At 32.3% G+C, this 27,914-nt stretch overlaps 1 protein-coding gene across 1 annotated transcript; it reads right to left on the bottom strand.

The window, feature by feature from the left end:
* Positions 1-39: 39 nt before the first annotated feature.
* On the bottom strand, positions 40-27,665 carry LOC143052680 (neogenin-like). The gene is made up of 16 exons (XM_076225748.1): positions 27,601-27,665; positions 25,530-25,671; positions 24,448-24,546; positions 23,046-23,246; positions 20,434-20,520; positions 18,333-18,670; positions 16,836-16,983; positions 16,236-16,343; positions 15,098-15,295; positions 13,054-13,137; positions 12,522-12,575; positions 10,585-10,686; positions 7,662-7,853; positions 5,166-5,363; positions 2,404-2,490; positions 40-226 (listed from the first exon to the last, which is right to left on the bottom strand). Exons 1-16 carry the CDS (start codon positions 27,640-27,642, stop codon positions 222-224), a joined length of 2,085 nt encoding a protein of 694 aa, XP_076081863.1. The 5' UTR covers positions 27,643-27,665; the 3' UTR covers positions 40-221.
* Between the last annotated feature and the right edge of the window lie 249 nt (positions 27,666-27,914).

Genomic DNA, 27,914 nt, shown 5'->3' with positions numbered 1-27,914 from the left:
AAAACATAATGCCCCTACTACTATCGTAGACGGGGCATAAAAAGTAACATTTATTTTTGTCTTTGTATTCTATACATGTCTTTTGGCTCAAATATTTTCTCTGGCAAAACACATTTAAAAAGAAAAAAGCCAACAAATGTCTGTATCCATACGATTTCATTTACTCCATCTGTCTGATTGCTGGAAGGTTCACTGTTTTTAAATTTTAACAAATTAATTCCTCACGCTGAAAAGATAAAATAACTGTTAATATATGTTTATTATCAAAACAGAAATATATTTTATATTATTATACCTTACATATATTTCAAATAATTCTATTGGGTGAAACGTTATCACGTGACATAGAATAATTCAGTTAATTTTCATTCAATTGCAAGTAAGGACGAACAACCCTAAAAATTTACACCAGCTGGTGAATAACCCTATAATTCACCAGTGAACAACCTTTTGAGTTTGTTGATTTGTACTTAGTTTAAACATATTTATATATAGTGGATTGGGAAACAAGTTTTTCAACTTATATTAATCCATTTCCACTTTGCAGGTGCGAGTGCTGCCTTGTAGCAGCATTAGCCTGCTCTTTTTGGAAATCTACAAGGGTGTCTCTAATCATGCTAATGTGCAAGAGATAAGTTACCCCAATGAAAATGACGTCACAGACATAAATAAACAAAATGGCAGCGTTCACGTTACACTGGAAGTCCACTGAGAGACGAGTAAATAAGGCATTGGACATGAATAGAGCTGAGAGTGCCAGCAGCTGGTGATATCTATTATAAATGGTCCTTTTTAGGGCCATCAATATTTTACAAAAAGATTCTACTTTTGTTGTAAATTCAAGAAATTCGAACACAACTGTATTTTCAAACATCAGTCTGTGGGTTTAATATGTTAAAAATATAGGTTCGAAATGCCCTTCTACTGTTAGTTCGGTATAATAAAACAATTGTGGCCCCTTGGAATCGATGAATATTCAAAATTGTCAACCCTTAAAGATTATTTCACTTCAGGCTGCACCCTCAATGAAATAACCTTCTCGTGTTGACAATTTTGGATATTCACCTTTTCAACAGGCAATAATTGTATATTATATTCTAAACAGTTTAATATTTTTTAATGGTAAAACTAGATATATCATATCTAGTCTGAAATCCATAAAAATTCTTTAGTTCACCTTATGGTCAAAATCAGATTTGTTTGATTTTCACTGAATTTGGTATCTATGACATCACTAAAGTTTAGACTCTGAAGAGCCTGTGTTGCTCACCAAGATCTTTGTGCATATTCAATAATGAACTCTCTCCAACATTGCACACTAGAATATAAAAGCTGTGTTTATACTTGTAAATAATTTTTGTGTCATTCCTCTAATAACATCAATGGTACCAATTTTCCTGCACCAAATGCACATTTTGACAATACATGTCTCTTCAGTGATGCTCGTGGCCAAAATATTTGAAATCCAAAGCTTATATTACCATAACTAACCTTTTGCAACTTGATTTATAATATATTTGACAATTTAATAAAACCTGATTGTTGCATGATGCCAGAAGCTGAATAAGACATAGATCAAGGTTATTTCGTTCAGCTTTAATTCCAAAAGTCTAAATACCTCTAATCATGACAAAAAATAGTTCATTTTTTTGTTCACAATTCCTCTCTATCTCTTGCAGATTTATTTGTTGGTCAGTTTTGCTATTTAAAGTTTGTATCTTATTTCAAGTTTTCAAAACAATAGACCAAACAAAAAAATGATACAAATCATCATAGAGAGCAATAACTCCTATAAGATGTCAACTGAAAATTCTGTGGAATTATTTGTGTATCTTGTTTCTTTGATTATTTTTGCATTTTCAAGATTCTATCTATCATTGTCTATCTATTAAGGATGTACACCTCTAGAATTAAACTTTTTTCTAAACCTGATTTTTGGGTTTATATGACTGTAAAAAAATAATTGGTGAAGAAAAAAATCATATGGTGGTGCGCTTCTTTTTTTGCTACAGCCCTCTGAAAGTACCCAATTTTGATGATTTTTCCATTTTTCATCAATTTTTATCCATTTTTGGGCTACTATCGTGAAAAAAAATCACAGTTCCACAATCAAACTTTTTTTCATACTCTCAATAATGACATGGTAAGGCTGACTTATATAAACCTTGAAACCAAATTTCAGAAATACTTATGAAATAGCTCCTGAGAAAGATGCGATAAATAAAATTCATGGGGTGAATGGACAGACTGATGAATGGAGGGACGGACGGATGAACAGATGGACAGACTGATGAATGGAGGGACGGACAGATGAACAGATGGACAGACAGAGGTAAAACAGTGTAGCCCACTTTTAAATTTTTGTAAGGATAAAATCAAAGATAATAATAGTATTACTATTACCTGTTGTAGTAACAGATAGAACAGCTCTCTCGCTCTCACCAAATTCACCAAAACTTCTTAAAGATATGTGATACACTGTTTCTGGAGCTGTAACAAAAAAAAAATCAAAACTAAAGATCGATTCATGTACAGTGACAAATGGTTCAGGCATATTCATGATGATAACATGTTAATATAAAAATACCCTGCTTTTACCAGCCACACAAACTAAGTCAACTGTTTATCACAAGATTACAATACTGAGACACATAAGTTTGACTTAATAAAATATGTTGTTAAAGATGACAAAATGGAGGTAACGTTTATTAATGGCAATTTTCACTTTTCCTGTTCAGGAGTTATGGTTCTTGAAAGATTGAAAAATGGGGGTTTCCAGTCCTACTTGACCTCCATTTTGTTGTCAGTAACAACATATTAAAAGCTTTTGTTGAACGGTTCATGAGTAAATGCAAGGACAACATTATTCCTGTGCATCTTAAATATTGACTTTCACAAAACTCCTTTAGAGCATACTTATCATCAATAGTTACAAATATGGCTGCAAATGGTCAAAAAATAGCATAAGGACTTAAGAGTTACGGTTCCGCAGCTATAAAATAAAGTTTCACACATTAAATTTTATCACTAGTCAAAACGATAGGAAAACCATTTTATACCTATGGTCATATATACCGATATGTTATTATGAGTGAATGGGAAAATGTCGACTTGTGAAGATAGTAACTTCCAAAAATATCTGTTACAGAAGAAGTCAATGACTCCTCTGTTTTACTATAAACTGACATAAAAGTTGACATGCAGTAAAAATTAAGAGTCTAGGCCAAAAATAAAATATTGTTTGTTTCCCCTCCCCGACCGACCCAGTAAAATCGCTACGAATCGAAAAATTTTATTGGCCATTCCTGTCAAAAAAAATTTTTTTTACTATGTTGGTTTTTGGTGATATCTTTTGATGCTGTAGTAAATGTGCGTTGGTTTTTAGTCATACCTTTCCGATGCTGTAGTCAACAAGCATTTTAAATCAAGGCATTTTTGCATTGAAGCGTTTATGTGATACGGAATCAAGGAAAACAAACATATGCATTGCCACACGATTTGTGTTGTGTGCAAGGGTGATATTTGAAAATAAAAAATCTGAAGAATCTTTCAATTTATTATTACCCACTGAGTGTACCTTGATTGGCTTTGTCTTTTACCTCTGTTCCTATTTAAGGGATAAAATCTTTGAGTAAAAATGGTCTGAATCGTGCTTTGAAATCAATCTACTTTGTCTTCACTTCGAACAGGTTGGGCACAAGTCAGAAAATGTTGGATACGTCAATTCCCTGCTTTCAGGGAACCTCCCTGATTTCTGGTGTAAACAAGACCAGTTTAAACGTGTTTTTATTTTTCAATTTATGGCATGAAATTTACAAAAGGGCATGTTTTACGTTGTAACTGCATCAGTTGAATTTGTAAATACTCAAAGTATTCTAGGAACAACAAAACATGAATAAGTGAAGCCTTGTTTTTTCTAGAACTCAAAAAAACATACAAATCTTTTGTTTAGGAATTAATTGACCAAGCTGCATGATCCAGGTGTAACTGAACATAACTGAATTATGTTCATTCTATTGAAAATTTTTATTCATTGAATTTTAATTTCCAAGTCATTAAGATATCTTTTTGTCATCTCATAACTGATCATCAAGGTATGAATTGGTGAACACAGTCAGGAATTGTTTTGTTGTGAGTTATGCATCGAATTAGACTTGAAACTTGATTTTTAACTAATTTAACCCTTGCTTTCATTAAACATTGTTATCACATGAAGAATGTGTGCTTTTGTAGATTTCATACCATAAAATAAATAGGAAAAAAAGGAGGTCCCTGTATACAGTTTTTAACACCAGAAAACTGGGATGTACACTGAAATCAGGGAATACCCCACTTTTCTTGACTTATCTTACCTGTTGAATTTTCAATATAGAAAAAATTATATCAAGAAATAAAATAAAATAATTTGCCTACCTACCTACCCATACCCTGATAACCTCAGTCAGGGAGGGGAAACAAAGATATTTTTAATGTTGGCCCTAATAATTTGCTTACTTTTGAAACTTTAAATAACTAGCATTAGCAGTTCAGAATTTTGTTACTTGTACATGTTTTTCTCTCTCAAAAAAAAATTAATGATGTCAACGACAAAGACCCTATTTTATCTAAGTTTTCTTGTGATATGATGTCCTCCAGTCATGTTACGATATTGGAGAACAAGAGCATTTTAAAACACTGTAGACACATCGGAATGACCCAGGATCCAAGACAAGCTATGGTACCGTGTGGAAGTAAATGTCACCCTATGTGTACATGAGAGAATACAATAATTGATGAAAACTAACTTTGGGATTAATAGTAAATGTTTATGAAGCCTTTGAATTGTAAATAATACATTTTCATGTTGCCATCATTGTTTTTTTATAAAGTTTTCTAATGCATATTTTTAAACAAAATATCTATATGGTACAAATACTCATATGGTCCGGCCTGTTAATAACCAAACGAGTATATACTCATATGGTCAAACCATATAAGTATATGCATATGGTCCAAATACTCATATGGTCTGGAACATCTATACAGTTCAGTCTGTAGTTTTCTGTGTTGTATTTTGTATTCTGTTGATATTTCTTAATTTTTGTCCATTGCATTCACAGTTTCTTTATGACTTATGACTTTGGATGTAGAGCAGGAATCTAAAACAAAAAGAGCAAAGCACCTACCAAGTTTTTTAATCTTAAATGTAGTTTCACTGAAGGGTAACATTTCCTGATATTCTCCTGGCTGCTGTATTCCATACCCCAGAATATAACCTCGTATGATGTAAGCATAGTCAGGTGGCTGCCATGTTATCTGTATGTAGTCAGATCCAGAAAATGCACTAGTAATTTTAGGGTTAGGTAATGTATCTTTGGATTTGTCTGAAAACATGAAAAAATAAATCATAAGTAGTGTAAACTTATTGATGTTTGTGAGCAATTTATGTTGTGACTTTTACAAGAAGTAAAATAAATTATAAAAAAAATAAGAAAACTGTGAGACAGATTTATAAAAATATTTCAAAAATTGTTTCCGAATCCCATATTTGAATTTTATGTAAAATTGAACTACTTCATTTTCATACTGTTAAAACTAAAAAAAATCAAGAAAAATCAATCCAGAGGTGGATTGAGTGGAAGCAAGAGGCCCAGCCCCCACCCCTCTCCCTCCTTTATTTCGGAAAATTTGGTTAACTAATTAGAGAATGACTGGATCATGACAGATCAGGCATTTTGTAATTTTGTGAATTCTAAAATTAGATTGAATTGTATTTTGCTAGGTAAATTAAAAATTTGAGTTAGAGTTATCTTCCTTTGTTTATGATTGTACATTAATAAATTTGATGTGGAAGTACACCACTAATTAATGGCCCCATTGCTTTCTATGTTAAATTCCTCAATTTCGAGTGGTCACAGCTCTTTTATCTTAAGTTCAAATAAAGTGACAATCATTGCATGTCAAAGCAACACCTTCTGGTGTCCTGTACTGAAAAAATCAACATACCTTACATTGCATATAAGAAAGAACTGGTTCCCGGAACTTCGGATGTACCAAAACAGGTACTTAAGATCTGACAAAAAGGCAAAATGTACCCTCCTTTTTAAATTTCATGCCATTTTTTTATTATTCAAATTTATCAGTCAAAAATTGTTCTGCAATGATCACCAGTCATGCAGCTATCATTTGATACCAAAATTAATAAAATATTCTAAATATATTGAAAGTTATGTCCATGCGTAGGAACTATTTTGTGTTAAATATGTACTACTTTCTGGTATGTGCTTTCAGCTGGCCGGGCCTGAATTAGTGGTGTTACACCTATAACAGAACCAAACTTGCTATATTGACTTGAGCATTACTTTATTTCATTCTATGATCTATTTCAAGCAATAAAAAACATATAAAGCTTTAGTCCAAATACTATTTTATTAATTTTAAGCTCAAATTGGACTGGTAGTAACATATGGGTTATTCAAAGAAAACTGCATATGGATATTACCATTGGCCAATATACCTTTTTTATTCTCAATATTATTGTTTTATTTATTAATTTCTATTAGGAAAGCTATGTGCTTACTAATAGTCATATTTTTATCAGAGGTTCTTCATTAAATAAAAATATATCAGTTTAAACTTAAGACATAAATGAGAAATTATCCCCCCTTTTTTTCTTGAAACTGGAAAAGGGCTTTTTTTTTGTATATACCATAATTCTGTGGAAAAACATAGATTAATAAGAGCAATTTATATATCCCTCAGCTAGATAACTTGCTAAACTGGTTCAAAATTGCATGTACAGTGAGATTTTAGAATTCTTATATGAGTATGTACCATTTGCCTTGATTGTAAAAGGCTACCATAAGAAAAACAAAAAAACTTGAAAAATCATAAGATTATTTTGACCAAGAGCTATTTTGTTCCATATACAAGTCATAAAATACTTATTTTATCGATTTCAATCAGAAAAAATGCAAAAATAAGAACTTGGAGTCAAGTCTTAACTGCATGCATGCTGTATGACCATAAAAGGCTAACATACTTGAGTATGCCAATTTAAGAGCTTAAATTTCCCATAAGCAGGACGGTTGACCAAAAAAAGATGATTAAACATGATTACTAACATCAAATTGGACTTATTTTCATTGGAATAGGTACAACTTCTAAAAATTGGATTTCTGGTGATTCTCTGTAATAGGAAGTACACCACTAATTAATGGCCCCATTGCTTTCTATGTTAAATTCCTCAATTTCGAGTGGTCACAGCTCTTTTATCTTAAGTTCAAATAAAGTGACAATCATTGCATGTCAAAGCAACACCTTCTGGTGTCCTGTACTGAAAAAATCAACATACCTTACATTGCATATAAGAAAGAACTGGTTCCCGGAACTTCGGATGTACCAAAACAGGTACTTAAGATCTGACAAAAAGGCAAAATGTACCCTCCTTTTTAAATTTCATGCCATTTTTTTATTATTCAAATTTATCAGTCAAAAATTGTTCTGCAATGATCATCAGTCATGCAGCTATCATTTGATACCAAAATTAATAAAATATTCTAAATATATTGAAAGTTATGTCCATGCGTAGGAACTATTTTGTGTTAAATATGTACTACTTTCTGGTATGTGCTTTCTGGCCGGGCCTGAATTAGTGGTGTTACACCATGTGAATGTCTTACCAACTGATCTAGTAGTGAAGTATTTAATTTTTGAGATAATTCCAGATCTATCCTCCAGTTGACTCTGTATCCGTATGAAGTATGTGGTATTGAAAGCTAAGTTCTTTATAATATATTGTAATGATCTCTCATATACTCCGGTCCACTGGTGAAGAGGGAGAGAACTGTCGTTGGTATACAGTAAAATATATCCTGAAATATCAAATAAATATCAATAATTCATTAAAATATATCCTGAAATATCAAATAAATATCAATAATTCATTGAAATATTACCTGGAATATAAAATATATCATATTTAACAATAAAAATAAAATTAAGAATGGAAATGGGGAATGGGTCAAAGAGACAATATTAAATACAGCGAGAAAATCTTACACACATAGGGGCATGCATTTTTAAAAATAAATAAGGCCGTTAGTTTTCTTGTTTGAATTGTTTTACATTGCCATTTCGGGGCCCTTTATAGCTGACTTCTTGGTATGGGCTTTGCTCATTGTTGAAGGCCATACAGTGACCTATAGTTGTTAATTAATTTCTGTGTCATTTTGGTCTCTTGTGGAGAGGTGTCTCATTGGCAATCATACCACATCTTCTTTTTTATATTCATACTTTAGCTAGCCCTAAACAAAAACATGTATTAGTTTATTGATAATGGACATCATACTCCAAAACATATAAAAGAAAATATATCCTGTAAAATATATTATAAAAAATACTTTTAAAATATATCCAATAATATAAATTACCAATATCACTTTTAAATATATATCCTAAAATATATTAAATATCAATATCACTTTAAAATGTATCCTAAAATATAAAAATGTTTTCTGCATAACATATTCAATACTTAAACATCAATGCAATAACAATTATATCCTAAATAAATAAGAAAAAAAAATTTGGAAATATAAATATCACAGACTTGCCAACTTTTAAAAAATCTCCATGGGGGATTTAGCGCGCGACCAGATTTTAAAGGGTTACAATTTTTGCCATGTTTCTGTGTGTACTGCTTTTTACTCCTAAAATAGTCTCATTTCTCTTATCTTTCTTTTGGTATACTAATGATGAGCTTGTAGGCCTTGGTTTCTTTTATTTGCATAATTCTTGTACTAATTTTAAAATTTACAAAATAACTGTAGAATACAGAAAAATGGCATTAAAAAAAAAGGATACAAAGTGGAGACCCCCTTTTCCCCCTCCAAAGACCTTCTTATCTATGAACCATGACTCAAAAGATCTAAACCTACATGTCCTAAAGTTAGAAGGATGAATACAGATTGCGATTTAGGGTTATCAGTGATAAGAAAACGGATAAAATTTGAGTTATCTTTCTTTGTATTCAAAAGTGCTCTTATCCGCAAAGGCCTTATACAATAACATAGTAGAAGTGAATACAAAAATGGTGTCGATTTTAAATTAACTGACACGTCTGGTATCAAAAATTAAACGGATTTCAAGATAAACAATGTTTTCTTGCGAGTTCTTTACAGTTCTCATCTTTCAGTTAATTATGATTTTGTTGTGGAACTATGGTAAACGTTGCAAATTGTTCTTGTATGATAAATTGATTAAAATTGAAAGGCTGTCTGACCGAATTTGTGTTTACAAATTGATTTAGAGGATTGTTACAACAACTAATTATGACATAATATGTCCTCAGGTAAAATTATAGATTTTTTAAAATTGATCTGACAGTAAAACTTCAAAATCGGTAACCAATATTTTTTTAGAGTATATTTCGTGCAAATCAGGATTTTGTCCAGTTTTTCTATCTCGATTTTTAATGGATTCGGGTTGAGGGATGAAAATCGGGATAATACCACGAAAATCGGGATAGTTGCAGGTCTGATATATTTGTGAAATATAAAACATCAATATGAAAATAATATATCTTCTAAAAAGTCAATTGCCAAAAAAATACATATCCTAAAGTATATAGATATCAATTAATAAATTTTAGGTGGGAGTTCACATATCCAAATGACCCCAGCTAATGAAAACAGACATTCTAAAACATCTGACCAAATTCAGTGTCCCTACATTCTGTCAATTCAAAAACAAAATATGGTTTAATCTTCTATTGCATTGATATCCTTTCAGTTATGGAACACCATATACAGTTGTGTATGTGTAATGAAACACGTTACACAATTTTAAAACTTATTTTTACTTATACATTTAAAATCTAAGTCAGCACTTTTTTACAGTATCAAAAGTGGAAATCAAGAAAAGCTATGATTATCTCCCTTTGAACAGTTACATTTCTAAAAATTTGAAAACAAAGATCTGTATAAGATATGAGAATGCTGGTTTCTTATTATTGCGATCCTCACCCAGATGCATTATTCACATGAATAAAAACCTCGCAAGAATTTATGAATTTACAATATTCTCATCTTAACAATAAATCAGTTGTGATAAGAAAATAAGTATAACTGTGACCTACTGTTTACTGATGATACCCCTGCCAAAATATTTCGGTAAACAGGAAGTTGTTAAGTAATGAATCTGAAAATTTATGAAACGGTATAGGTGACTTATATAAATCCTGAAACCAAATTTCAGAAATCCTTGAATTGTAGTTCCTTAGAAAAATGTGACAAAGATTTTCAACTTTGCTATCATGTGTAAAAGGATACAAGTGTTCAACAAACAGGAAGTTGTTGAGTAATGAATCTGCAAACACATTACATGGTTTAGCTAACTTATATAGACCCTGAAACCAAATTTTAGAAATCCTTGTCAAGTAGTTCCTAAGAAAAATGCAACGAAAATATTCATGGGACAGACAGACTGAAGGATGGATGGACTGATGGATGGGCAGACAGAGTTAAAACAGCTTACCCCCACTTTTTTAAAGCAGGGATATTATGAGTTACAAATTTAAGCTCTGCTCACAGATTTTTTACTGACCTTCTATGTGTTCTTTGATGTTTGGTCTTTTCCATGTAACCAGAACAGTTGGGACCTCTTCTCCTCGTTCCTTAATTCTGACATCATATGGTGCCCCTGGAACTAGAAATAATAAGATTATCATAAATGGTTAGAACTGGGTGTTGTAATAAGATTCAAATGCCTTTTTTAGTAATGAAGATATGAGAATATGCCACTTTTTTAAAATAAAATTTCAGAAATATGCCCCTATATAAAAATCTTGGATCTGCTATTTGAAACAAAAAATTGTCAAACAATTCGTTTTCAACTCTATTCTTAGTTAAAAAAAAAACTCATCTTAGATACCAGAATTGAATTTGACTAATAAAGATTTATACAAAACGATTTGGGGCTAACTGATCTGGAATAAAAAATTATGAGTACTACAGTTTAATATCAATAAATGACATCAACAACCAGCATTCTGTGAGTATTGCATGGCAAATTATACATAGGCCAGTACCGGTTAATCATTCATGCTATTGGAACAAAATTCTAACTTGATTTATAATTTACATGGCATGGTGTAAATTATATAACAAATATCATGTCAATATTTTTAAGCATGATGATAAAAACCAAGGACCAAAACTGTGCACAAAATCATCAGAAAGAAACATAATTGAAACTTGACCTGTAACTTGTCAGGATAAAACTATATTTGCAATATATTGTATTTCATTTATAAGTACCAAGTTGTACTTTAAAAAGAAATTTCTAGCTATACCAATTTTCAAATCAATATCTATAAGCATGATGGGGGAAAATGTGCAGCAAATTGAATATTTGATTGAATTTTCCAAGTCCAAGGAACCTAATTCAACACAAAATCTTCAGACCAGAACATAATTCAAACCTTAACTGTAACTTGTCATGATAAAACAATATACGAAATATAAAATCAATATCTTCAAGCATGAAGAACAAGAATGTGTCCATAGTACACGAATGCCCCACTCGCACTATCATTTTCTATGTTCAGTGGACCGTGAAATTGGGGTCAAAACTTTAATTTGGAATTAAAATTAGAAAGATCATATCATAGGGAACATGTGTACTAAGTTTCAAGTTGATGTAACTTTAACTTCATCAAAAACTACCTTGACCAAAAACTTTAACCTGAACTTCGCACTATCATTTTCTATATTCAGTGGACCATGAAATTGGTGTCAAAACTATAATTTGGCAGTAAAATTAGAAAGATAATATCATGGGGAACATGTGTACTAAGTTTCAAGTTGATTGGACTTCAACTTCTTCAAAAACTACCTTGACCAAAAACTTTAACCTGAAGCAGACGGACGAACGGACGCACAGACGGACGGATGAACGGACGCACAGATGGACAGACGAAGGGACGGACGGACGAACGGAGGCACGGACCAGAAAACATAATGCCCCTCTACTATCGTAGGTGGGGCATAAAAAGTGTGGAAAACTGATTTGCCGGACTGATTGATCGACTGAGTACAAACTGAAAGTCCCCTTCAACTTCATCGCTAAGGGGACTGAAAATATTCTACTGGTCATGGAACAATTTACTGTCAGATATTCTCAATTTTTCTCAAATTATTTTTTTACAAAAACTCTTTTTACATAAAAAGAGTTACCAAAATTAGGTTAAAGAGGGGGTCTCATTACATACTCGTGGGATAATAAATATCAAATGCCTAATTCCTGTGAAAATAATGTGATCAAGATAAAATTAAATTCCAAAATCTTGCATTCCTAACAATTTTACTGGCTGTTTCAAAATTCCTGCAAATAAAATGGCTCAATTCTTAATTAATTAAACTCCCTTAAAAGGTCCTTCCAAACCTGAGAAAAATGATCAACAATAGATTCCCTACCTGGAGTTGTGGCAGCTATTGTAGATCACCTACCTGAAATTTGTGCAGCTATTGTAGATTACCTACCTGGAGTTGTGGCAGCTATTGTAGTTAGTTCATAATTATTCTGTTGTCTTTTCCCTAAAATGTAACAATAAAATTTTTAAAAAAATTGATAAGCTTAATATGAGAGATTATTTGCAAATTATCATATGTAACTATGTTATTATCAATATTTTGTGGTTATTTTTTGGAAATGTAAATTCAGATATAATAGCAAATTTTTTTCAGAATAGATTAAAATGGTATGGTTTTTTTTCTCATTGTCAAAGGCTGTATGGTTGCCTATAATTGCTAACATCCACTTCTGATATCTGAACGTTGATGAATAGTTGTTTTATTGGCAATCAAACCACTGTGCACAACTCAAAAACCCCAATGCCCCAACAGTGTCACTCATGGAAACAAAATATCACCAATTTCCTTTAGTTCAAAGACTCATAATTCTTACAAAGTCATTGACAGTCATATGATAAAAATTTATTGTGGACATGCACGTCTACATATTATGTCTTTATGAGAATGTTATATCTAAATATACAATAGATTTTACTTATACCTGATTTAGCTTTCAAAAAAGCTGGCTTACTTTCTCCAAAACTGTTAAATGAGCGGACAGTCAGAATATACTGCGCATTTGGTCCTGAAATAAATATACCATGATTTATCATGTTTATATTAAACAATATTCCTAAGGACTAAATGTAAAGCATGGACCATTTGATTTTCTGGGGTGAGGCCTTGGATTTTGAATTAAGCTATACTTTTTTTAACCATGCCATCCAAGGAAGATTTTCAACTGATTTTATAGTTCATTCTTATGTTGTACTGTTATACCACTGTCCCAGGTTAGGGGGAGGGTTGGGATCCCGCTAACATGTTTAACCCCGCCACATTATTTATGTATGTGCCTGTCCCAAGTCAGGAGCCTGTAATTCAGTTTCAGTGGTTGTCGTTTGTTTATGTGTTACACATTTGTTTTTCGTTCATTTTTTTACATAAATAAGGCCGTTAGTTTTCTCGTTTGAATTGTTTTACATTGTCTTATCGGGGCCTTTTATAGCTGACTATGCGGTATGGGCTTTGCTCATTGTTGAAGGCCCTACGTTTACCTATAGTTGTTAATGTCTGTGTCATTTTGGTCTTTTGTGGATAGTTGTCTCATTGGAAATCATACCACATCTTCTGTTTTATACATCCAAGGAAGAGTATGTTTCTTGTGTCTATCCAAAGCAACATCATATCATATACTTATCATACTATCTGAAGATAAAGCCAGAATGTTATTTTTTAGTACCTGAATAGGCCATATTGTTTGTGTTTTTTTTTAATAAAATGGAGGCAAGTTTATTTTTTTTTGAAAAACTTTGTCAAAAAAAACAACCCCAAATGGTCCGTGACTTATAGTGAAGAATGTATGCTTTAATCTCAAATCTGTTGTTTATAAATATGTCTTACATCATTAATGAGGTGGTAATATAGCTGATATATTGTCTATCATTATTAGGCTCAATATTAAAAATCATCATTCAATTCAGGTTTTAATTTGACATTTGAAAAGAATTATGTCAGATAAGGCCAGGGTTCTTTAATTTGTTGATATTCCCCATGAAAAAGTCAGGTCGATCGATCGGGAAAAAAAAGAAAAAAAATATCTCTCAAGACAGAAAAATATGCAAAAAAAAATATATTTCAACAATATATACTGGTTTGTTATTTTATCATCATTTCTTCTATACTAGTTCGATGAAATATTATTGCTCAGCTGCCATAAACATCACATGACATCGTCTAATAATTTTCTTTAAATAAGGGGGGGTTGTGTCCATGGACAAGGACGAAATTAAATCGTCATTTCACAAACGTAGCCTTAAACAAATTTCAGGAAACTTGGTGATTAATGATCTTCAAACATGAAAACTGATAAAGAAAAAAAAGCAAAAATGTTGTATGAAAATAACTTTCAACACACATGTCAAAATGTAATAGACTCATCCTCGGAAAAAAACAAGATATTGGGATCATCTGTTGTCATGCATTCCCATTTTTTATATCAAAATGGATGATTTTTTAAAATTATCAATGACACAAGTCTAAAGGAAATTCCAAAGGATTTGCTTTGATTAAGTTTTTCAACTTGACATCTACGGTTGGACAAGTTCATTTTCCATTTTCTATCTTATGGAATGATGACAAATACAGAAATCGAACTTAATGTGTAATGGATTTTAAACACAGGTTTCGTTCTGCAAAATTATTTGCGCAAACGACATTTCAAGGTCAGTTATCATTGATTTGTCTATTTTTAGATACGTAAATTGGAAGTTTCAGTTTAGTATTATCAAATTCTGACAGTGTTTAATGCATTTTATTTTATTTTTTTAGAGATAATGTTTTTTTTGTGGGTCGGCAGGAATAAAAAAGCATGAAAAGTCAATTTTATTTTTATTCTGTAAATAGGCAAAATCGGGTCGGCGGATCTGTAAACCAACAAATGAAAAAAATCCTGGCCTAATTAACCTTTTTAAAGAATTCTGACAGGATAATTTGGAAACTTGATCAAATTTCAAAACCTTAAACTCTGATAAACTATAATTACTTACTCAACTCTGTAATGGTATACTCAAAAACAGAAGGTCCAAGTATCTTTCTATAAACCTCAGGGAGAAACCTGCCATGTCCTACTATATAACCTTTGACTGGTATACTGGTGTTAAGAGGCGACGCCCACATCAAGTTTACGCCAAGTGGTACTTGATCAGCTGTCAGATTAGATGGAGGTTCTGGTGGTTGCTCAAGCACTGAAAAAATACAATTTTGTCATAGTTTTTTTTATTATATTTTTCAACTTTTGACTTTATTTAGCTGTTTTAACTTTTTGATATGAGTTTCACTGATGAGTCTTTTTGTAGACGTTTTGCCTGCTGTTCAAACTTAAATCCTGGTATCTATGTTTAGTTTATCAATATAACTGTCATGAATTGGTTGAAAAATATGATGTGTCTGTATCTTATCTTGCACAAGAAAATGTTTTCAAAATCCTAGATCTTTTAGTTATATATGTACATGAACACAAATATTCCAGTAGTCAAAAGATCTGCAAAATTACAATGTTCAATTCTTATCCAGACATTTAATTGTTTCCATTCACATGAAACATCATACATTTATATACCTGATGTCAGTTTCATAAGAAAAATTACACCTACAATTGATCATAAAAGTCATAAACAATTCAGTATACTTACGATCATTCTAAAGTTGTAAGTGTTTTTATGAAACAGACTCCTGGTTTCGCTCATTTAGAGTTTATACAAATTCCTCACACGTTTAATCTTTTGCTTGTGTTTTCAATAGAATAAAAGGTATGTAGTATTGAAAGCATTCCTCTGATAGAAAATTGTCAGCTCAAATAAAATTATCATGACTCCAACCACCAACGTATGACATAATCACAATTTATTGCACATATCAATTTGCAGTTTTTGTCTAAACAATTGTGGGTAATTGCATTGCTTGTACCCAAAATAAAAATTATGATATGTCATCTGTTGAGTTTGTATTGTTTAGGACATAGTTAGACAGTCACAATGTAGTAGACAAGGCATGACAAAATTTCACCCTGAAAATGCAATTTGTTTCAAATAACCATTCATTTGCAACACTCAAGAGGTATAGTTGCCACCATAAAATTATGAAGTAATTAACAATTTTGGTTACAATACAGCAATAAACCCTTACCTGTGCCACTCTTTGTAACAACCATTTGGACCCAAGTTGAATATGGTCCAGTCCCATTGACAGTGACAGCTGCCACTCTCATCTCATATACTATACCTTCTTCTAATCCTGAAAAGGATAGATGAAAGATACTAGTTGTGCAGTAGTTATAAATTCAGTTCATTATATGTAAAACAAGTGAATCTGTGAGCTATAGATCACTATTGATACCCCTGGCCGCTTGAAGTATAAGGTTAACAAGAAATATAAGAGCGATGAGTCTGAAAACGCATCTCACAGTAAAGCTAACTCATATATAAAACCTCAAGCAAAATTTCAGAAATCCTTGTAATGTAGTTCCTGAGAAAGATGCAACAAAAATATGCATGAGATGGATGGACAGATGGCAGATAGGTTAAACAGTTTACCCCACTTTTTCAAAATGGGGGTATATAAAAATACGAACAATGAATTTGAAAAAAGCTAACACTACACTATTGAGCAGATAACTATATGTTTAATCCCTAAATTGTTGATTTTATTTTGAACCAGGTACCATTTCTTAAGTCATTGTATCCTTTTCAGTGGTAAGTTTAACACATAATCATATTGTAGCCTCACCTGATAACAACATTTCATTTTTATCAGCAGGAACCAGCATAGTTTTACTTGTCTTGTCGTACTTAGTTCTGTATTCTAAGCGGTAATATACCAGGTCACCATTCTGTGTATGTTCAGGTGGTGGGTTCCAAGAGACCATAAAATTTTGCTGAAAAAAGTAAGAATTTATATTGTCATTTATATATTTGTTCCTCCTAACAGAAGTTCTGCAGAATTTTTGTTATAATGGAACTTCTATTCCGTGGCATTCCTAGTGCAATAAATTAAAGGATCTATGGTATATTTTCAAATGAGGAACCAACCAAAACACAAGAACAGGTCAGAACCCTGTACTTAAGTGATTTTCATTGGTCCATGTCAGTCACATTTGTTTAATATACATTGTAATGTTATAAATTAGGCTGTCAATTTCCTCAATTGAATTGTCTCATATTGTTTCATGTTGGGGCCATTTATAGCTAACACAGCTGACTTTGCGGTATGGGCTTTGCTCATTGTTGAAGGCCATACAGTGACCTATAGTTGTTAATGTCTGTGTCATTTTGGTCTTTTGTGGATAGTTGTCTCATTGGCAATCATACCACATCTTCTTTTTTATAACACAGCTAGAGTTAAGTAAACAGACCTTGACAAACAGTGAAAACTATTTGTTGGAGCATTGTTTTATGCATCTAGTATCAGTTATTATGCATACAAGCTTAAATACTGATACTAATTTCAATAGCAATTTGTAATAGCATAGAGGTTCTTAATTATTTGGAACGATTTTACTTGAAAGGAATATTTGCCGACTTCTTTAATAGAGTCAGAAAAACTAATGTAGTGTTTTGTGAACTGTTGTTTGGGTTTATTGTTGTTGTTTGCAATGAAAATTGTCAGTTTGTTTTCCAAGGATGAGATTGAATATCTGTTTGGTATTTTTGGCCAGTCTTTTTCAGATAGTGACCAGATGATGTATGATAAACTGAAAATCAAATATCAATTTTGGAAAATAATGTTCAAAATCCCTGAAATAAAAAAAAAAAGAAAATAATTTAGTTACAGTGGATTCATTATTATTCATTGGATACCAGTTTTTGTGGATTTTGTGGTTACAGGGAAACCACAAATTTCAATTTTTAACTAATTACAAATTTTCTAAAGGAATAAATTCAGACTTTGCCAAAACCACGAAATTAAAAAACCACAAATATGCAAGTTCCCCTTAAACCATGAAAAAAGTAAAAACACAAAAATACTGAACTCCGAGGAAAATTCAAAAAGGAAAATCAAAAATCAAAAGGCAAAATCAAAAGTCCAAACACATCAAACGAATGGATAACAACTGTCATATTCCTGACTTGGTACAGGCATTTTAATTTCGTGGTTTTGGCAAAGTCTGAATTTATTCCTTTAGAAAATTTGTAATTAGTTAAAAATTGAAATTTGTGGTTTCCCTGTAACCACAAAATCCACAAAAAAATAAATGAATCCACAGTATATCATGGCTTCACTTACAGTATTATTTACACTCTGTACATTTACATCTTTTGGGGGTGCCGATGGGACATCTGAAAATGTCCATACTCTTGTTGTAGTTAAGTTTCCTGGCTCGTCATTAAAATATGGTATCAGTGATATAATATATTCCGTATGTTGTTGTAAATTGTACATCACATGACTCATTATTGACGGCTTGACGAAGAAATCTACCGGCTGACTGGCTGACGATTTGATAGTATTGTATCGTACCAGATACCTGGTCAAGTCTGACTTATATGAAGAGGTCCAGGACACTTGCACACTCGTTGATGATAAGGGTTTGGCAGAGATGTAGATGCCGTTAGAAATATTTCCTATAAAAAAATATTATTGGTAAAATTTCTGATGGAATAGTGCTTTTTATACATGTGTAAAGTTGAAAATATTATCCGTAAGGCCAGGATTTTTTAATTTGTTGGTTTACGGATCCGCCGACCCGATTTTGCCGATTTCCAAAATAAAAATAAAATCGAATTTTCAGGCTTTTTTTTATTCTCGCCGACCCTAAGAAATGCATTATCCCTGAAAAATAATTAAAATATCCTTTTTTATGAAATAAAATGCATTAATCACTAACAGAAGTGATGACACTTTCTGTTGTGAAAAATGAAACTTTCAGTTTACGTTTCTAAAAATAGACAAATCAATTATTAATGACCTTGAAAGGTTGTTTGCGCAAATAATTTTGCGGAACGAAACCTGTGTTTAAAACCAATTACACAATAAGTTTGTTTTCCTTATGTGTCACCAGTCCGTAAGATGCATGTTCTCATATAAATAGACTTGTCCAAATGTGGACAGGTGGAAGTTCAAGACATCAAGTTAAAATACTGAATTTTAACAAATCATTTGATATTTTCTTGTTTCATAGATAATAAAAAAATATCGTCCATTTGGATAATAAACGGGAATGCATGACAACAGATTATTTAACCTGATATTCTCGTTTTTCCAATGGACGAATCTATTACGTTTTTGACACGTGTGTTGAAACTTATTTTCGTACGACGTTTTTACTTTTTTTTTCTTTATTAGTTTTCGTGCTTATTATTTTTCACCAAGTTTTGATTAAAAGCTAAGTCAAATAACTGACGTGAATCTGTTTTTCTTGTTTGTGAATTGACGATTTAATTTCGTCTTTGTCAGTGTACCCCCCCTTTTTTACGGGAAATTATTAGACAATGTCATGCGATGTTTACAGCTGAGCAATAATAATTATCAAACTAAAATTTAAGAACGATGAAAAAATAGTATGACAAACATATATTAGAAAGGTGAAATATATTTTTATTTTGCATATCAGTTTTCTGTCTTGAGAGATATTTTTTTTCTTTTTTTTTCCAACCGACCGACCCGACTTTTTCATGGAGAAAATCCGTAAACCAACAAATTAAAAAACCGTGGCCTAAAAAAAGTATAACAACTCTATATTACACTTGTCTGTAAAATGTAAACAAAATGGAATTGTGTGCCTAGCTTCGCTAACACAAAACATATGGGTTTTTTTTACAAATAAAAATAATATAAAATTTGTTAGAAAAAAGTATAAGCTTTCAAATCTTTAAGGAACAGCTGAACTTTTCCTATGATTTAACTTGGTTCAACCCCTTTTTCTTTATTTTATGGTAGACAGCTTTTCTTTTGGCAAGCAATAGGCTATTTGCCAATTCCCGTAATTGACCCTGTAATTAGAGATCCCTTATGAAGGACATTAATTTTTATTTACAATGGAGAGCTAGCAGAAAGAGCAAATTTACCTGTGCGTAATGTGAGTAATTTATAAGATTTTCAAATCTTTTAATAACATTTATTTGTTGTTTAACTAAATACTTTTGACATCAGAAATTATTTTTCGTGAAAAATTAGTTAAACCGCCCATACATCACTTTCAATTCATCATGCTTTGCATTGGCTAACGCCAATTTTGTCCGGTATGGGACCAGTCTACAATTGACAAAGGGAAGTAATTTGTATAAAAAGTGTGTAATAACAGAATCAAATCGGTAATTGGCAAATGGACTATTCATATCGCCTTATTTCATATTAAGTTGCAAAGATTGTTAAACAAATATCTTACTGAATGGTTCCAAGAATCTAACAATCTTGTCACTTTCACCAATGTTGTTTATTGCAGCTATTTCTACAGTGTAATCTTTACTTCTATCTGGAAAAAAAAGTTAAAAATACAACAGTATTGACAGTATAATTATTGTTAGTATAATATAAATAAATACAATATTTATGTTGAGTTTCGTGAGTATGGCTTCAGTGATCAAGATTAATTATTGGCAATCAAACAAATTACTTTTTGAAATTTATTTTTCATAAATCAGTAAGAGGTTTCTTGCTTTAGAGCCATTTTCTACATTGAAAGTACCTGTGACGTCTAAGGAAGGTGACAGTTGTTACCCATTCATTTCATGTATTTCAGCTTCTGGTTTTGTCATTTGCTTTAATATTGACTTTCCGTTTATAATTTTCATCGAAGTTCGCTATTTTTCTTATTTGCCTTTTCACAATGTACTGACCCCTTTCTCAATGTTTTCTTATCTAATGAAGCAAAAAGAAATATCAGACTACAGTCAGATAGAGAGAAAAGAGGACTGATAATAATTTTCTTAAAGAATGACTGTAATATTTTTTCTGTCTATAAAGAAATAACATAAAAATGTGGTGCACACTGAATAACCCGTGTAACAGGTTATTTAAAGTGTGCACCACATTTTTAGCTCACCTGGCTCGAAGGGCCAAGTGAGCTTTTCCCATCACTTTGCGTCTGGCGTCCGGCGTCCGGCGTCTGCGGCGTTCGTCGTCGTCCGTCATCGTCCGTCGTCGTTAACTTTTACAAAAATCTTCTCCTCTGAAACTACTGGGCCAAATTTAACCAAACTTGGCCACAATCATCATTGGGTATCTAGTTTAAAAAATGTGTCCGGTGCCCCGCCCAACCAACCAAGATGGCCGCCATGGCTAAAAATAGAACATAGGGGTAAAATGCAGTTTTTGGCTTATAACTCAAAAACCAAAGCATTTAGAGCAAATCTGACATGAGTAATATTGTTCATCAGGTCACGACCTATATGCCCTGAAATTTTCAGATGAATCGGACATTTCGTTGTTGGGTTGCTGCCCCTGAAATGGTAATTTTAAGGAAATTTTGCTGTTTTTGATTATTATCTTGAATATTATTATAGATAGAGATAAACTGTAAACAGAAATAATGTTCAGCAAAGTAAGATCTACAAATAAGTCAACATGACCAAAATGGTCAGTTGACCACTTTAGAAGTAATTGCCCTTTATAGTCAATTTTTAACCATTTTTCGTAAATCTTAGTAATCTTTTAGAAAAATCTTCTCCTTTGACACTACTGGGCCAAATTTAACCAAACTTGGCCATAATCATCATTGGGGTATCTTGTTTGAAAAATGTGTCCGTAGATCCGCCCAACCAACCAAGATGGCCGCCATGGCTAAAAATAGAACATAGGGGTAAAATGCAGTTTTTGGCTTATAACTCAAAAACCAAAGCATTTAGAGCAAATCTGACAGGTAGTAAAATTGTTGATCAGGTCACGATTTATATGCCCTGGAATTTTCAGATGAATCGGATAATTGGTTGTTGGGTTGCTGCCCCTGAAATGGTAATTTTAAGGAAATTTTGCTGTTTTTGGTTATCATCTTGAATACTATTATAGATAAAGATAAATTGTAAACAGCAATAATGTTCAGCAAAGTAAGATCTACAAATAAGTCAAAATGACCAAAATGGTCAGTTGACCACTTTAGGAGTTATTGCCCTTTATAGTCAATTTTTAACCATTTTTCGTAAATCTTAGTAATCTTTTACAAAAATCTTCTCCTCTGAAACAACTGGGCCAAATTTAACCAAACTTGGCCATAATCATAATTGGGGTATCTAGTTAAAAAAATGTGTCCGTTAACTCGGCCAACAAACCAAGATGGCCGCCATGGCTAAAAATAGAACATGGGGGTAGAATGCAGTTTTTGGCTTATAACTCAAAAACCAAAGCATTAAGAGCAAATCTGACAGGAAGTAAAATTGTTGATCAGGTCACGATCTATCTGCCCTGGAATTTTCAGATGCCAGATTTTCGGATAATCGGTTGTTAGGTTGCTGCCCCTGAATTGGTAATTTTGAGGAAATTTTGCTGTTTTTTTGTTATTATCTTGAATATTATTATAGATAGAGATAAACTGTAAACAGCAATAATGTACAGCTAAGTAAGATTGCCCTTCATAGTCAATTTTTAACAATTTTCTTAAAATTTGAAGATTTTCAATAACATTTTCCACAGAAAGTACTGTTATAGATAGAGATAATTGTAAGCAGCAAGAATGTTTAGTAAAGTAAGATCTACAAACACATCACCATCACCAAAACACAATTTTGTCATGAATCCATCTGTGTCCATTGTTTAATATTCACATAGACCAAGGTGAGCGACACAGGCTCTTTAGAGCCTCTAGTTTATGTAATTTCGAATAGGTAGAAAAAATATTACAGTCATTTCTTATAATTTAATTCTTGATTCCATTTCAAACTGGAGTTAATCATGAAAAAACAGTGATGACGTCACAGTCACATGACAAAATTATGTCTACGGGCGGATAAACAAAACTATGTCAGTCATCAGAAGACATGTTACATCCATTATTAAATTAATTACCTATATTAGTGACTAGAAGCTTTCTGATCTGTTCCTCCACCCTAAAGAACTGTTTTCTTCCATCTTCTTCTTCCACCACAATTTTGTACTGTCTTACTCTCACACGGTACTCCTGAGGAGGGGGTAACCACTTTATGACCATCGAGTTGTTAGACAATACTGTTAGATACATGTCCTTAGGGGGTGGAGGTGATGTTTTCTCTGAAAAATAAAAAAAATAATGTCGATTCAGAAATTATTGTCTATATTTGTTATTGCAAGTTGCAACTGAAGAATAGAATAAATTGCAAAATTAATTATTGCAATTTCAGGAAAATATGCAGTAAATATAAAAATGGCTGTTATTAATAATTATTGATCGAGATACTCAACCAGCATTATTTGCATTATCAAAAATCAAATTGACTCCACTTGTTCAGTATTCACTTCTCAATAAAACTTTATATTTCATGTAGTATTTATTCAGAAACTATTGCCAGTTTTTCTAAATAAAATCATACCATGCATATGGTTACAGATATTTGACACTTCAAAAACAAGAAAGGATGTTGTATAGAAAGTAGACTATTCATATCTTCTGACATCGGACTAGGACTCCTCTTGAACTGAATTTTAATGTGCGTATTGTTATACCTTTACTTTTCTACATTGGCTAGAGGTATTATCTAAGGGGAGGGTTGAGATCTCATAAACATGTTTAACCCTGCCACAATTTTGTGCCTGTCCCAAGTCAAGAGCCTCTGGCCTTTGTTAGTTTTGTATGATTTAAGTTTAGTATGACGTCCATTATCACTTTACTAGTATTCATTTTTTAAGGGTCCAGCTGAGGGACACCTCCAGGTGCGGGAGTTTCTCACTGCATTGAAGACCCATTGGTGGCCTTCGGCTATTGTCTACTCTATGGTCGGGGTTGTTGCTTTGACACTTTCCCATTTCCTTTCTCAATTTTATTCATAAAAAAAATTGCTGCTACAAATGAAATCCATTGAATAAATAAAAAAAATATTTTACATCAATGTGTAACAGACTTAGGTTCAAGGGCAGATCCACCAATTTTATAATGGAGGGGTTTTCCAACCCAGGATAAAGTGAGGTTCTAATCCACAGAACACCTCCTCCCCTGGATACGCTATTGAGGTTCCAAAGATTTCAGTCAGTCTTTTAGCAGTCTTCTCTGTGTCATTTTGGTCTTTTGTGGATAGTTGTCTCATTGGCAATCATACCAAATCTTCTTTTTTATATTTTAATACACATTATAGTTTTTTTAAATTCTTGTAGTTACACTGGTCATTTGGTCCAGTAATTGATGTAATTTCACTGGACCAAACCATTTATTATTGGACATTGCCACATGTCTGACAGACCTTGGTAATGACTAGTGACAAAGTTAATTAAATTGTACCTGTAAGATATGTTGAGAACTTTTCCCATGCTGAGAATATACTTTTACTTGGAAACACCGTCTCAATCCTGAAGTAATACATCTTATCATTTTCCAATCCTGAAACGATGGAAATAATACAAAAATATGGTAAACTCAGAAATTACTGTGAGGTTTTAATTAATGTCAATATGAGTGTTGCAGTAGTTAAACCTTGTAGACAGATCCAACAACAACCACTAAATAAATGGCTCCTTAATTGGGACAGACATATAATGAAGCATGGAGTGGTTAAAAATGTATTTGAGTGCTCTACCCTCCCTTAACCTTTCTTGTTTCCTATTGATTGATTATAAACTCCCTGCCTATTATAAAGCATCTACAATTTATATATCTTTCTTTATTATACCTCAGTTATCATGTTCTATATAAAATAAGTACACTATATTTTCACTATTTTGCAAATTACAAGCTTTGAACTATAGGAATGGTAAAAAAATTTCCAACTATTGGACCTGGGTGAACCCCAAGCGTCATTATATTTTGTGGAATTTTAAATGCAGCTACGCATTTGGAGGACTTTTTGAAAAAAACGCGGGAGTAACGACATCGTGTTTTACCTATTGTATCTAGTATAAGGTTGATGCCAGTGCAAGACATAGCCTTGCATGGCATTTGAACATATCTATGAAGTAAACGTTATGGTTTCTTTTTAATGTTATGATAGTTGATTTATCACCGCCGTTTATTGTCTGTTGTCTTTTTCGATATAATAAAATATTTACTGATATTCGTGGAAAAGTAAGTTTATTGTTCCATCAGATACAACTATTGCCCTCGGCTACGCCTCAGGATAATAGTTGCTCCTCTGGAAAATAAACTTACTATTCCACTCATACCCAGTCAATAAGTATACAATATTTCATAATGGAGATTTGTTTTACTTGTGCAGTTGCTGTCTTATAGTTCACTCTACATCTTTTGTTCATATTCATTTCAAATTTTAAAGGTCTGATTAGACTTTTTGATTAGGTCTAAAGTAAAATGTCAAGAACCTGCACCCTTCCCTTTTTTAAACCAAGGAACTATAACTTTATACCTACCATATATGACAGTGCTATTTTGCCAAACACTTTTTTGGTGTATTGTATTATTATCATCTGTTTTATAATGAATGATATGTTGTGTCCACTTGAGTGGCCAGGTCCGAGTTTCACTGGTATTGGACCACGATATCTCAACTGCCTGTTAAAATAAAAATCTGAAAAAATCAACATGCAGATATTCTAAGCATTGCTGCTATATTTATGAGGGTCGTCATAGGGTTATTTTCATATAAATGAATAATGGTAAAAATTCTTACCAAATGACATAAACAATAATTTTTGGTGCATGACATTAAAATGTACTTTCTTTTAAATGATAAAAAATTCAACTCCATTTTGATGAATCATGTTAAAACAAAGATAAGGATAATACATGTAATAATTTGAGATCACTGGCAAATCATTATAAGGATATTTTGATGAATCATGGTAAAATTTTAACCTGTTTGACACTAGGTAGACGAAAATACCAGTTTGAAGCATGACGGTAAAGGGCGTTCCTACCGTCATAAATAATATATTCCTTAAACCATGAATTAAAGGATTTGAGTGTATATATATATGTCAATGATGGTGGTGTTGATGGATCAGTGATCGTGAAGGTCGTGCGCCCTGCGCCTATAGCGCATATCGACCAGAAATGGCGCATAGAGTGACTTATGTAAGCGCCCACGTGGCGCACGATATTTTTCACTTCGTTTCGATACGTTTAGATATCGTCAAATGGATTTCCGATCCTGTTTCGTGCCGCCATGTGTGTGTACACAACTGTGTAATGTTCCTCCAATGATAGGAGCACCTATATATTTTTGGGACGTCTCGGGTGTTTTCCTATGGAAATAATAGAACCATGGGGTGTAACTGATTACCCAAAAAACGTAATTAAGTTTAACCATCATTCATGATATGATTTTTTACAACCTTAAATTTGTAAAATTTGGCTAGTAAAGACGAGATTTGTCTCTAATTATTATCTTTTAACTTAGTTCAGCTTGCTACTATTTCGATTGAAAAACCCCAAAGCCTTTTTATGAATATAGTTTTTGTCTCCATAAAAGGCGACTAACTGTCCTGGTCACTTTTTGGTCTTTGGCTTGTTTTGACATTTTGTAAACATGCCTTCAGCGAATTGTTGTTTTGTTTTATCAATTAATGATACCCTCTACTGTTATTGTTGTCATCATGATGAAGTAATAATAATACAAGAAGTGCAGAGGAAATGCAAAATACGTCCTCTAATACGGAACGTCGGGAATAATTATGGTATCGACGAAGACCCAAATTTAATGTAAAAAAAAAACCATGCACATGAACAAATAGAGGATATCTTAAATATTATCTGGTTTGGAAGAAATTATTTTACATTCTTTGTTGAATTGAAATAACAAAATCACAGGCACAATATCTATAATATTATTTAAAATCATAAAAGTAAGTACCACCATCTCTTTGCCGAGATATACACTTTTTACTTTTTTCACTGTAGTCAATTCAAATGGCCCAATCATTTGACAAAATGGCCCATTATTTTTTAAAATGGCCCCTTGAATTTAATTTTGAGGGGCCCTGGGCCCATAGAGAAAAAATCCTTCCAGATTACTGTGGATAGCTGTTTATAGTGTCCAGCAGAAAATTAAAGATGTATTCAAGATAAAAACATGTTCATGTAATATGAAAATGAACTCTGTTTGCATCATTACCCTTAATATAATAAGATGATAATTGTTTTGAAGTTTCTATTTTAATAGTCAATAAACTTTCTAGTTGCTAAAGTTTTCTGCTTGTCGTTTCCTGTTGATAAAATTCTTCTATTATCGCTATTTAGTGAGATTCTTCCCTAGGGTTTCATTGTGACTGAATAAACACACACTAATGCAAAGAAGGAATATACTGGTGAATTTCATGCTTATATTCACATCTGGTTTCCTTTAAACTGACCTATTCTGGCTAATCCCAAACCTTAACAAGTAACAAATCATCCCCCATTGTTATACACAGCCGGCCCAAGTTTTGATTTTTGATTCTCAAAGCAATACAATGGTTACTACCTACTGTATAGCATACTTACTGTACCAGAATGTTCCTCTACAGTATCTGTTACAGAGGTCATTGTTGGGATTGATTCTGCTGGAGAAGGTGCTAAAATACATGAAAACATTCAACATTACTTATTACATCATCATTATCATGTGTAATCGAAGAGGATGATTATACTTGTAAAATTGCATGTCTCCACTGAGACGAACCTGGGACCTCGGTGTTATAAGGCATGCATTAACCAACTGAGCTAAAGAAGTACTTCCTTAGCTCAACTGCTTATGGCTGACTGAGTATCTAACACATGTTCTAAGGGAATCAATCCTGTCACACATGTATATTATT

This window comes from Mytilus galloprovincialis, chromosome 11 (assembly GCF_965363235.1).
Source record: "Mytilus galloprovincialis chromosome 11, xbMytGall1.hap1.1, whole genome shotgun sequence".
Taxonomy (NCBI): domain Eukaryota; kingdom Metazoa; phylum Mollusca; class Bivalvia; order Mytilida; family Mytilidae; genus Mytilus; species Mytilus galloprovincialis.
This window is presented reverse-complemented; position numbering and strand designations above follow the sequence as displayed.

Coding starts and splice junctions, on each gene's coding strand:
- LOC143052680 (XM_076225748.1), bottom strand. CDS start 27,642: ATGACCTCTGTAACAGATACTGTAGAGGAACATTCTGGTACA. Junction 23,247..24,447: donor GTTCTCAACATATCTTACAG/GTACAATTTAAT, acceptor TTTATTTTTCAG/AGAAAACATCACCTCCACCC. Junction 2,491..5,165: donor ATTTAAGATTAAAAAACTTG/GTAGGTGCTTTG, acceptor TTTTTGTTACAG/CTCCAGAAACAGTGTATCAC.